The 11,880-nt window shown below is 57.6% G+C and overlaps 1 protein-coding gene and 1 pseudogene across 1 annotated transcript in view; both read right to left on the bottom strand.

Moving 5' to 3' along the window:
• Window positions 1-5,445: 5,445 nt before the first annotated feature.
• Window positions 5,446-11,880, bottom strand: part of LOC135273092 (lanosterol synthase-like) — a 36,533-nt gene continuing 30,098 nt past the window's right edge. Inside the window, exons 16-20 of the mRNA XM_064372014.1 lie at window positions 11,512-11,577; window positions 10,971-11,051; window positions 9,780-9,950; window positions 7,994-8,072; window positions 5,446-7,334 (exon numbers count right to left, since the gene is read on the bottom strand). Coding sequence (XP_064228084.1) covers window positions 8,018-8,072; window positions 9,780-9,950; window positions 10,971-11,051; window positions 11,512-11,577 — 373 coding nt within the window. The 3' untranslated portion in view covers window positions 5,446-7,334; window positions 7,994-8,017. The remainder of the gene's footprint in view (window positions 7,335-7,993; window positions 8,073-9,779; window positions 9,951-10,970; window positions 11,052-11,511; window positions 11,578-11,880) is intronic.
• Window positions 8,594-9,568, bottom strand: LOC135273077 (uncharacterized; annotated as a pseudogene).

Below are 11,880 nucleotides of genomic sequence, written 5' to 3'. Positions count from 1 at the left end.
CTGAAGGAGCCTGGAACTCAAGGCCGTGGAGGGCGAGAGGCCGGTGTGAGGCCCTGGCTTGCAGCACCCAACCAAGCTCAGCTCAGCTCAGACAGGAGTGTTCAGGGGAGCAGGCGTGTGAGAGTGAGCACGGATACACATGAGCACAATGCAGGGAGCACGTGTGTGAGAGTGAGGTGGATACACGTGAGCGTGGGGCAGGGAACATGCATGTGAGGCTGGATACATGTAAGCGTGGGGCAGGGAGCATGTGTGTGAGAGTGAGGTGGATACACGTGAGCGTGGGGCAGGGAACATGCATGTGAGGGTGGATACACGTGAGCGTGGGGCAGGGAGCACGTGTGTGAGAGTGAGGTGGATACACGTGAGCGTGGGGCAGGGAACATGCATGTGAGGCTGGATACATGTAAGCGTGGGGCAGGGAGCACGCGTGTGAGAGTGAGGTGGATACACGTGAGCGTGGGGCAGGGAACATGCATGGGAGGCTGGATACACGTGAGCGTGGGGCAGGGAGCACGTGTGTGAGAGTGAGGTGGATACACGTGAGCGTGGGGCAGGGAACATGCATGTGAGGCTGGATACATGTAAGCGTGGGGCAGGGAGCACGCGTGTGACAGTGAGGTGGATACACGTGAGCGTGGGGCAGGGAACATGCATGGGAGGCTGGATACATGTAAGTCTGGGGCAGGGAGCACGCGTGTGAGAGTGAGGTGGATACACTTGAGCGTGGGGCAGGGAACATGCATGTGAGGCTGGATACATGTAAGCGTGGGGCAGGGAGCACGCGTGTGAGAGTGAGGTGGATACACTTGAGCGTGGGGCAGGGAACATGCATGTGAGGCTGGATACATGTAAGCGTGGGGCAGGGAGCACGCGTGTGAGAGTGAGGTGGATACACGTGAGCATGGGGCAGGGAACATGCATGTGAGGCTGGATACATGTAAGCGTGGGGCAGGGAGCACGCGTGTGAGAGTGAGGTGGATACACGTGAGCGTGGGGCAGGGAACATGCATGTGAGGGTGGATACATGTAAGCCTGGGGCAGGGAGCACACGTGTGAGGTGGATACACATGAGTGTGGGGCAGGGAACATGCATGTGAGGCTGGATACATGTAAGTGTGGGGCAGGGAGCACGCGTGTGAGGTGGATACACGTGAGCATGGGGCAGGGAACATGCATGTGAGGCTGGATACATGTAAGCGTGGGGCAGGGAGCACGCGTGTAAGAGTGAGGTGGATACACGTGAGCGTGGGGCAGGGAACATGCATGTGAGGCTGGATACATGTAAGCGTGGGGCAGGGAGCACGCGTGTAAGAGTGAGGTGGATACACGTGAGCGTGGGGCAGGGAACATGCATGTGAGGCTGTATACACGTGAGCCTGGCGCAGGGAGCACACATGTGAGAGTGAGGTGGATACACGTGAGCGTGGGCAGGCATGATGCTGAGGCCCCAGCTCTCCCCAGCAGCTGCTCCCCTGGCTGGAGGCATCCCACGTCAGTGGCACCAGGGAGACCTCGCGTCTCCACGTTTGGCCGCTGCCCACTTGCACTGCTTTCGTTATTTTCTCGTTTTTGTTGTTGTTGAGACAAAGCCACACTCTGCCGCCCAGGCTGCAGGGCGGTGGCACAGTCACGGCTCACGGCAGCCTTGGCCCTGGGACTCATGCGATTCTTTCACCTCAGCCTCCTGAGCAGCCGGGACCACAGGCACGCACCACCACACCGGCTAAATTTTGTTTTTGTAGACACGGTGACGTGGTCTGGCTGTGTCGCTCCCACAATCCCCACGTGTCGCAGGAAGGCCGGTAGGAGGTAAGGGGATGATGGGGGCGGGTTTTTCCGTGCTGGTCTCCTGATAGTGAACGGTCTTGTGAGGTGTGCTGGTTTTATAAGGGCAGGCCCCTGCGCACTCTAGCAAGACGTGCCTCTGCTCCTCCTTGCCTTCTGCCATGACTGTGAGGCCTCCCCAGCCTCGTGGAACTGTGAGTCCATTAAACCTCTTTTTCTTTATAAATTACCCAGTCTTGGGTACGTCTTTATTAGCAGCATGAGAACAGACTAATACACACGAGGTCTCGCCATGTTACCCAGGCCGGTCTCAGACTCCTGGGCTCAAGCGATCCTCCTGCCTTGGCCTCCCAAAGTGCTGGAATTCCAGGTGTGAGCTACTGAGCCCAGCCCCACTTGAAGTTCTTAATGGAACCCCCAGCCACGGGGGCCTAAGGGACCCCACCTCTGTGGCTACTCAGGGTGACTGGGATGACAGAGGAGCCATGTAAGCCCAGAAACCTTCAGAGGCTAGGGGCACACAGAGTTCCCTGGCCATGGCTCCATGTCCAGAGGCCGGGAGGGGAGGATGGGTCAGGGCTCTGTGGAGGCTGGGAGGGGAGGATGGGTCAGGGCTCTGTGGAGGCCGGCAGGGGAGGATGGGGTCAGGGATCCATGTCTGGACTCCGGGAGGGGAGGATGGGTCAGGGCTCTGTGGAGGCCAGGAGGGGAGGATTGGGGTCAGGGATCCATGTCTGGACTCTGGGATGGGAGGATGGGTCAGGGCTCTGTGGAGGCCGGGAGGGGAGGATGGGTCAGGGTTCTGTGGAGGCCGGGAGGGGAGGATGGGTCAGGGTTCTGTGGAGGCCGGGAGGGGAGGATGGGTCAGGGTTCTGTGGAGGCCGGGAGGGGAGGATGGGTCAGGGTTCTGTGGAGGCTGGGAGGGGAGGATGGGTCAGGGTTCTGTGGAGGCCGGGAGGGGAGGATGGAGTCTGCTGAGGGCTGCACTGCATCCCCTCCAGAAACCATCTGCAGAAGCCCTGACCCCCAGCACTGCAGACTGAACCGAATGTGGCGATGGACGGGGAGGTGAAGCGGGAGAGAAAAGACCAGGAGAGGACAGGCAGGGAGGCAGCCGCCTGCAGGCCAAGCAGAGAGGCCTCAGACGGACAGAGACACTCTGATCTTGTAGTTTGGGGCTCCAGAACTGTGACAGAATAAATGTCTGTGGTCTAAGCTGCTGGGTCTGTGGTACTTTGTGACGGCAGTGGCAGGTATCCAGGGTCCCGAGGTGCGGGGCGTTGGAACATGCCGGCTGCGAGGGTCGCCCACACGGGCCGCCACCTTCATCCTCGCGCCACAGCGGAGTGACCGGAACCATCTGCTCGTGACCTGGCACCAACACCAAGACCTGGCCCTGTCCTCGGGCCCAGCAAATCGCCTGTCAGGAGAGAGGGTTGGGGGCGGGAGGCCCCGGCAGGGATTCCGACCCAGCGGCTTCGCCAGGGCTTGGCTACAGCTGAGAACACACACGAGAGGAAACGGGGCGTCGTGAGGCCAGTGCTGGTTCTCGGGGGCAGCTCTGAGACATTAGAAATGCTGGCAGGTGCTGTAAATAGCTCCAGAATAGGGGGCCCTAAGGGACCCCACTTACAGGAGAAAGAATCTCAGCCGTGCCCACACCAGGGTTTCCACCATCACTCCCCAGTGGCCAGGCAGGGCTCCTGATTTCCCGGCCAGGCAGGTCACACAGTGAGCCCAGAGCACTTTTCTAGCCCAGAGTATGAGACAGACATTGTGGTGCCATAAGTAAATGACTGAATACAGCCCCTGTGTGCAGGAGAGAGGTGTCCCACCAGGAGAGTCCCAGAGTTCACCTGGGCCGGTGCCCACCTCGTCCCAGCAGGCGGACGTTGTCCCCAGAAGCTCACTGCCCTCCCATCTACAGACAGAAAGATGGGTGTCCAGGGTGTAGGTGCGACCCCAGAAGACACGGCCACACCAGCCACCCCAGGGCCACCCTCCTCGCCCCATTCCCATTTCTCATTTTAATAGCACAGTAAGAAAAAGTCCAGGCATGGGCTCCACCCTCTCTGCAGGAGAGCCCTCCAGAAAGTTCCACATGCACCTGCAGCCTAGGGGGTGGCACTGCCAGGTGGGGTTCAGCCTCTGACCACTGGGCCTCCCCAGGCTGGCCCAGCACAGTGGACACCTTAGGCCCCATTATATGGACAGAGGGTGAGCCATGGCACCGCCCCAGCCAAAGCCCGAGGGGCCACTCCAAGCCAAGCCCGAGAGCCTGGAAAACACCAAGCCTGTTCAGGGGACCCACGGCCAGAGGCTGAGCACAGGGGCTGAATGGAGTTCGGTTGTTTCAGCATCATTTGTGGAAGACTGTCCTTTCGCCATTGAATTGCCTTTGCTCCTTTGCCACTGATTTTCAGTTCAGCTTAAGTCCGGCGCGGCGGGACGTACGCCCTGCGTGACGTCAGTCCTTTCTAGCATCCTGAGACTCATCTCATGGTCCACCTGAGCACACGGGCCACAGGCTCTTGAAAAGCGTGTCCTTCACCAGTGTTGGGTGAAGTATCCTCTCAATAGCCCATGCCTGTGTCAGTGGGTAATGATGTTGTTTCTCCCATTAAAATTGTGAACTTATGTCATGTTCTTCAATTCTACAGTTTTGTTCATGTATTTTGAAGCTGTCATTAGATGCATATACACTTAGGACTGTTACGTCCGGATAAACTGATCCTCTTATCATCTCTTATTTCTGGTATCATTCCTTGTCCTACAGTCTATGTTGATATTAAGAATATCAAGAGTGAAACTTTACATCATAGTGAACAAAGAAAACCTCCGATGGCACCAGGGAAGAGATTTCAGGATGTTCAGTATCTGTCCCTGATAAAAATAATTTGAACTCAAAAATCTTTAATGAGTTACTCAGGATAGCAAACTTGATTTTTAATCACATTGAGGCAAGTATCCCCTCAGACAGAGGCTGCACAGGCGCAGCCGCCATCTCTTCCTGGTGGCTTCCTTTGCCAAGAGCACATCACGGTGATGAGTCCTCTGGGACAGGTCATCCTCCCGGCACCGAGACGTGGACGGGGGAGGAACAGACTCCTCTGCATCATGATCCAACTGTGAACAAGAAGGCCTCTTCGTGGGACAGGAAAAATACACTCGCTTTAAACAACAGACTGAACACGGATGTGATTTATAAAGGAGGAGACAGGGCAGGACAGTGACACTGAAGTCCTGCATGTGTTAGTAACACTGAAGGTGGCAGGGAACCGCTGTGTCCTGTGACTTGAAGGCCACTGTGAAGGAAAACAATGCAGTGAAAGAAAGTTCCTCCTATGTGGACATGTCTCTCATTTATCTTTCTAGATATGTTTATAGGCTTTAAAAGATACTAAGATAGGCTAGCTATTATCTCTTAAAAGAGAGACATATTTTCCTCGGATAACTGGAGACGCGCCCTGCGACTCCTCACCCTACTCCTGTTCCCTGAACCAGGCTGGGCATCCCACTCATCCCACAGGCGGGTGAGGCAGGACAGCCAGAAACCCCAGATCTGCCATTGCTCCCCAGGATGAAAGAAACACAGCACGACAGGCTTCTGCTAAGGGAATCAAATGTCTAATGGCTGTTTATAAAGCAGTTGTTCATAAAAGTGTCTTCAATAACATTTTCAGTATAAAGATGGATTTACATTTCATTTCCGGAAAACTGGTATTTTGTACAGTGATCTGGCCGTGGCTAGGAGGCCCAGGGACAGCAGCCGCTGCTGCAGGCAGGCTCTGGGATTCACGGTCTGTCCTGTTGCTGCCCCAGGTAGGGAGAACACATGGGCTGAGGAAAAAAACAGCACGTGCAAACCTGACAGATGCCAAGGGTCCCAACACAGTCCTTCAGCCAAACTAAACCCTAGTTTCAAGATGTGTGGGAAAGCACTGACACTCTACAGGCAGCTGCCTGCACGTGCGGCCGACCAGGCCCTGCATGCTCCGAGTAGGCAGGCGAGTCCCAAGGAGGGTAAGTGACAGCCCAGGGGTCAAGGGAGCTGGGCAGGAGACCCCAGAGGGCACGGGGCCTGGGTGAGAGCCCTGGACCCCGCACCAAGACACAGGGGTGGCCCTGAAGGACTCCAGGCAGGAAATGACAGGCTCTGAGGGTGTCCAGACACAGACCTCCACTGCCTGAGGGAGGACAGTCAGCCAGGGGGAGGGGCCGGGAGGCGGCAGGGAGGGAGGAAGAGCAGATGAGGAGGCGGAGGGTGTGCCCTGGGCAAGGCAGCAGTGGTGACGAAGTTCTCAGTGACTCCTCCAGACGGCCAGGAGAACAGTGACAGTCTCAGGGTGGCCCTGAGCACGTGAATGGCTAATCCACATCAGTCAAAGGCATAGCCAGGACCTGAACTTCCTATCCTAAGCCCTACATCCATGCAAGCCAGAGCAGCTGGGTCAGAAGCTAGACGGGAGCTCCGAGGATCACCCAGAGAAGCCTCCCCCAACACCTGGCCCTCACTCCAGCCCAGAGCACCTGCCTGGGCGTGAGACTGGCGGCAGCTGTAGGGGAGCCCTGGGCGTATGCTAGGCCCCCAGGGTGCCATCCTGCCCAGCCAGCCCAGGGAGCGGTGATGGGCTGCGCGCTGGCTGTCCCTGTACAGAGCAGTGCCCTGCGATAGTGACCACGACTGCTGTCTGCCCCTCACCCCTGGTTACGCTGTGCCTCCCGTGTGCATTTCTGTGATAAGGCCACTATAAACCCTGCAGGCACCTCACAAACCGCATTCCACGCGGGTGAGTTCACAACCCAGGGGTATGGAGGCTCCACCCACCATTCCGCAGGCGAGCTCCCGGCCCAGGGGCACGGGGTTCCCTGCTGCACAGCCTCGAGATGCTCCAGGAGCACCCCCTGCACTGGGCTGTTCACGGATGTGCACTGTACGTGCCACTGTGAGAATCGCCCTCGTGTCCCTCAGCCTGGCAGACAGAAGGTGCCCAGGGCCAACCCCAACCCAGAGCCCACATGACAGTGCCAGGTAGGAATCGCACAGGTACAGCCATTCCTCTCCCAACTCAGCTATTGGTCAGAAAAACCCTGCTAGCCTCACTCCCTTGGGGAGGCTGTGCCCAGAGGCGGCAAAAGGCACTGTGCCTCCTCAGGGCTGTGGCTCCTGCGCCCCCTCCTCACCCAAGCCTGACAAACTACTCTCAGAAATGAACCTATGGTAAAAATTAAGAGTCTAAGACACCCACCCTGTCCCCATCCCTGCCTCCAGCCTGGTCCCCAGACTCACATCTGTGAGGCAGAGATTGAGGGGCTGGAGCCAGAGACAGGGTTATGGGAGGGCTCCCCCACTCGGCCAGGACCCCTTGGCCTTACTGGACCGCACAGATGGCACCCAGCAGGCAGGCATGTTCTCAGGGGTGGCCAGCAAGGGCTCTCTCAGGGTACAGCTGGGAGAAGCGGCCAAGGGCCCAGATGGGGAAGATGTTCCTGTAGCTCGTGTAGGAGATGGCGCAGGACTTGTTGAAGACCCCGGAGATGTTTTCCTGAAAGAACACAGAGAAATAAACACAAAGGCTCCACCGGTCAGCTGAGGGCTAGTCCCTGAACTGCACCCTGGCTGCTGGCTTGTCTGGCTTGTGGGTAAGCCTGGGAAGGGTTGACTAAGCGAGAACATGGGAAAGCAGGTAGCGCATCCCATGTCAGTCAGGCACCATCAGCTCAGCTCAGACTCCCCGCCCTGCAGCAAACTGAGCCGGGGTCACCAGCCCCTCACGACCACGTCAGCTTCCACCATCTCAGCCTCATCCCAGGGGAGGGTAGTTGGCCTTACAGGATCTCATGACACCCACACTACAGGGATAAAAAAAGGCCGCCTCCTGCCCTTCCGGCTCAGTGAGGGGCCACCAGGTCGTCTGGAGCTGGAGGGTCTGTCCTGGAATGAAAGGGCTTCCCACCCACTGGCTTCTCCCATCCAGCTCCTCCCCCAGCCAAAGCATCACTTGCAAAAACAGCAAGACCTGGACGTTAGGACCCAACAACCTACCACAGACCTGCCACCAACTCTGGCATTCGCTGGCAGAGTTGACGCCCCTCAAACGTCCGAAGTACCCCAAAGAAGACACAGAACAAGCGGACGTGGAAACAGCCGCGCACGATGGAGGCTGGTGCTGGGCCTTATGCGCTCAGGCCCCTGGTAGCATACCTGGGGCCAGTCGCCGTTGGGGAGCTATTTCTCAAGCAGACACCGGACTCCTCTCTCCTGGGCCTTGACGTCAGGATGCCTGGCGGAAGAGGAAGCTGAAACACGCCCCCGAGCATCATCCTCACCCTCACGCGGCCGAGTCTAAGGACAAGCCCTGGAATGCTGCAGTGAGAACGGATGCACCCAAACAGACACCCACAGGCCCCACCAGGCGCAGTCAGCACCTCGGGCTCCTGCCGCACCTGTCCTAGGCTCCCTGAGAAGCGGAGCCACGGTGACGACAGGCTGGGGACACAGGCCTCCTGAGGCCTGCCCTGAGTGGCTCCAGCACAAGACGCTCTTCTGTTCCCCCCAAAGAGGAGCCCAAGACTATTCCCACCCGGCCCACTGGTCCTCATGGGCCTCTGGAGACCAGAAGCCACAGGAGCTCACACTTGCTTGCTGGCCAGGACGAGATACCAAGCAGGACCCAGGGCTCAGCGGGCCCAGCTTAACTGTGGGTCCCTGACTGTGCTGCCCTCAGGGGTCCCCCAGACCCTGCTGCTCCTGCTCAAACAGACCTGCTCTAGCTTTTAGGAAGATTCCCCAGATGGCCACAACCTAATAGGGCAGCACAGATGAGATGCTGTGGGTGCATCTGTGTGTGTGTACACAGGTGCCTGTGCACACGTACGTGTGTGCATAGACCTGTGTGTGTGTGCATCTGTCTCCATGTATGTACGTATGTCTATGTGCGGCACAGATGGGATGCTGTGGGTGTGTGTGTGGGTACACAGGTGCCTGTGCACGCGTACGTGTGTGCATAGACCTGTGTGTGTGTGTATCTGTCTCCATGTATGTACGTATGTCTATGTGCGGCACAGATGGGACGCTGTGGGTGTGTGTGTGTGTAGACAGGTGCCTGTGCACGCGTACGTGTGTGCATAGAACTGTGTGTGTGTGTATCTGTCTCCATGTATGTACGTATATCTATGTGCGGCACAGATGGGATGCTGTGGGTGGGTGTGTACACAGGTGCCTGTGCACGCGTACGTGTGTGCATAGACCTGTGTGTGTGTGTATCTGTCTCCATGTATGTACGTATCTCTGTGTGCGGCACAGATGGGACGCTGTGGGTGTGTGTGTGTGTACACAGGTGCCTGTGCGCATACATACTGTGTGTGTGTGCATCTGTCTCCATGTACGTATCTCTGTGTGTGGCACAGATGGGACGCTGTGGGTGCATCTGTGTGTGTACACAGGTGCCTGTGCACGTGTACGTGTGTGCATACGTACTGTGTGCATCTGTCTCCATGTACGTATGTCTGTGTGTGCACATCAGTGTGTGCACATGAACACCTGCGTGCAGCTGTGCATGTATGTACCAGGCACACGTGGCTTGGCACCAGCTGTGGACACAGGAGGGCCACAGACAGCAGCTGCCACGGCCGCCATCACTACCACACCAGGAAGCAGTGTCCTCATCACAGCCCACCTCACCATTTCCAGGGGTCCCTGATGCTGATGCTCTGCTACCAACACTGCTAATGGTGGGTGGTTCACTTCTAAGAGGTGAGCCTCTCTGCAGGGCCCCATGTGGTCAGAGCAACCCATCTCCTTGCCCCAGGAACCTGGCACGTGGCTCTTGGTAGACGTCTCTGTTCCCTGAGTGGCAGCTGAATCGCCCCTGGCCCACAGGTCTCCCCTACTCCCCTCTACATTCACTCAGCCCAGGCCACTTGCTCACAGCTGAGTGTCCCTCCTCTACCCAAACCCAGGGCTCAGGGATGGGGCTTGTCATCCCCACCGAACGGCCATCAGCCCCATCAGGGCCCAGCAGGTGTTGTGGATCTGGGACTGGGCGCTCTGCACGTAACGCCGCTGCTCGCAGGACTCAAAGTCCTCCCCCCAGCCTCCGTCTGCCATTTGCCGGGACAGCAAGAAGTCACAGGCCCGGGAGACCTCTGCACAGGCAGTCCTGTAGAGACCAGAGACAGTAGACACCATCACACCAGGGAAGGCCCCAGGGAAGGACCCCTAGCTTCTCACCCTGGCAGGCTGCCTTAGGGTGTGGGGAGGAGCCTATATGCTATAGGGCTGCCCTATGTGAGGGCCATGGACCACTACTGAAACCCCTGAGCTTGAGTTCCACAGATGTGAACTGGGAACAGATACTCCTGGCTCCCAGAGTCGTTGGGGTGACAAAGGGACATGCGAGTACTGCAGATGGCCTCACAGACGTGTCAGACTGAGTGAGGTCTGCAGTGCTTGGGAGCAGTGCCTTATAAGCTGCATCCAGGCAAGCACAGTGCTCCCCACCCCCAAACACCCACACGAGAAAGAGCAGGGCAGCTGGAGACAGGGCTGGGACCGGAGGCCTCTTGCCTTCTAACCCGGTCTGGGGGCGCCTGGACCCTAATCCTCCTACTCAGGGTTGGGAGGTATCTGTGTGCCTGGAGGGGCTCCGTCAGGAAGCTCTGGAGAGCCGTGGGACCAGGGAAGCATCCTCATTTCAACCTGGGACCTTGTCTGAGAAACCAATCTTATCTCACTGTTTAAAAATATTAAAAACAGGCCAGGCGCAGTGGTTGATGCCTGTAACCCAGCACTTTGGGAGGCTGAGGTAGGAAGATTGCTTGAGCCCAGACCAGTGTGAGCAACACAGCAAGACACCGTGTCTGCATAAAAGTTTTAAAAAATCAGGTGTACAACAAAAAAAAAGAAAGAAAAAAAACGAGTCAGGTGTGGTGGCGTGCACCTGTGGTCCCAGCTATTTGGGAGGATCGCTTGAGCCCAGGAGTTCGAGACTACAGTGAGCCTGGATCATGCCACTGCATGTCAGCCGTGTTGACAGAGCGAGACTCTGTCTCGAAAAAAAAAAAAGAAAAAGAAAAAGAAAAAACCACCCCTATAATCAAACATCAAAGCCAACAACACTCCCGTCGGGGGATTGGGCTGAGACCCCCGCCCACCAGAGGACAGGCACTCACTCACTCACCCATCTCGGTAGCTCTGCCCCATGCAGGCGAAGGCCTCCAGGCCAAACCAGGTGCCATAGGTGAAGCACACCCCCCAGGACCTGGAGGGAGACGAGGAGAGCCTCAGCCCTTCAACCCGCGTTCACAGCCGGTGTGTGAAACCACAGGCATTCTGCGACATTCACACGTGCCCAGCCAGCCCACCAACTCCAGTGCCTCAGGCGTCAGGGCCACGGAAGACAGCAGCTCCATCTGCTGGGCCCACCAGCCAGACACCCGAGAACGAGCAGTGAGGGTGGAGGGGAACAGCCACACTCAGGCGACAGTGCACGTCCAACACAGCCTGGCTGCACCCAGCAACATGCCAAGCAATTTCACCAAGGCGGGGGCCAGGCATGCCAAAAAGGAACAAGGTCCCCCAGAGGTCATGGCCTGGCAGCGCACTTCCAGAAACGTCTGGTTCAGCACCAGCATACCACCCAACATTTATGAAGGCAGCGCGTGACAGCAGAAACCTCCGGATCCCACGCGTGTCTGCACTCATGGGCGGGGCTCACTCACCCTTCCCAGGAGCCGTCGGCCCTCTGCTGCCGCCGACAGAACTCTAAGCCCCGCTCGAGGGTCTCCCTGGAACACAGGAGATTGGCCCAATGAACAATCCGGCAAAACGGCAGTTTGCCTATCCCAATTCCACCCATTTCAGGGTCTCAAAACGATGAGCATGGTCTCCCTTAAAAACCACATAAAAATAAACAGTTTACACAGACCTATGAGGGTTTTTAAACGAAGCAAGTACAGGACACCAGAGCGGGAAGCAGACTGGCAGAGTCTGAAAAAGGGATGGCGAGGAAAGCAAGGCCCCGGGGGGAGCCCCGCAGACACGGCTGCAAACAGGAGCAGTATCACTGAGACCCAGCGGCCCAGGCTTGA

Source organism: Aotus nancymaae, unplaced genomic scaffold, assembly GCF_030222135.1.
Source record: "Aotus nancymaae isolate 86718 unplaced genomic scaffold, 86718_ANA_hifiasm-v0.15.2.pri h1tg000260l, whole genome shotgun sequence".
Taxonomy (NCBI): domain Eukaryota; kingdom Metazoa; phylum Chordata; class Mammalia; order Primates; family Aotidae; genus Aotus; species Aotus nancymaae.
The sequence above is the reverse complement of the archived record's forward strand: the minus strand, read 5'-3'. Positions and strand labels throughout refer to the sequence as shown.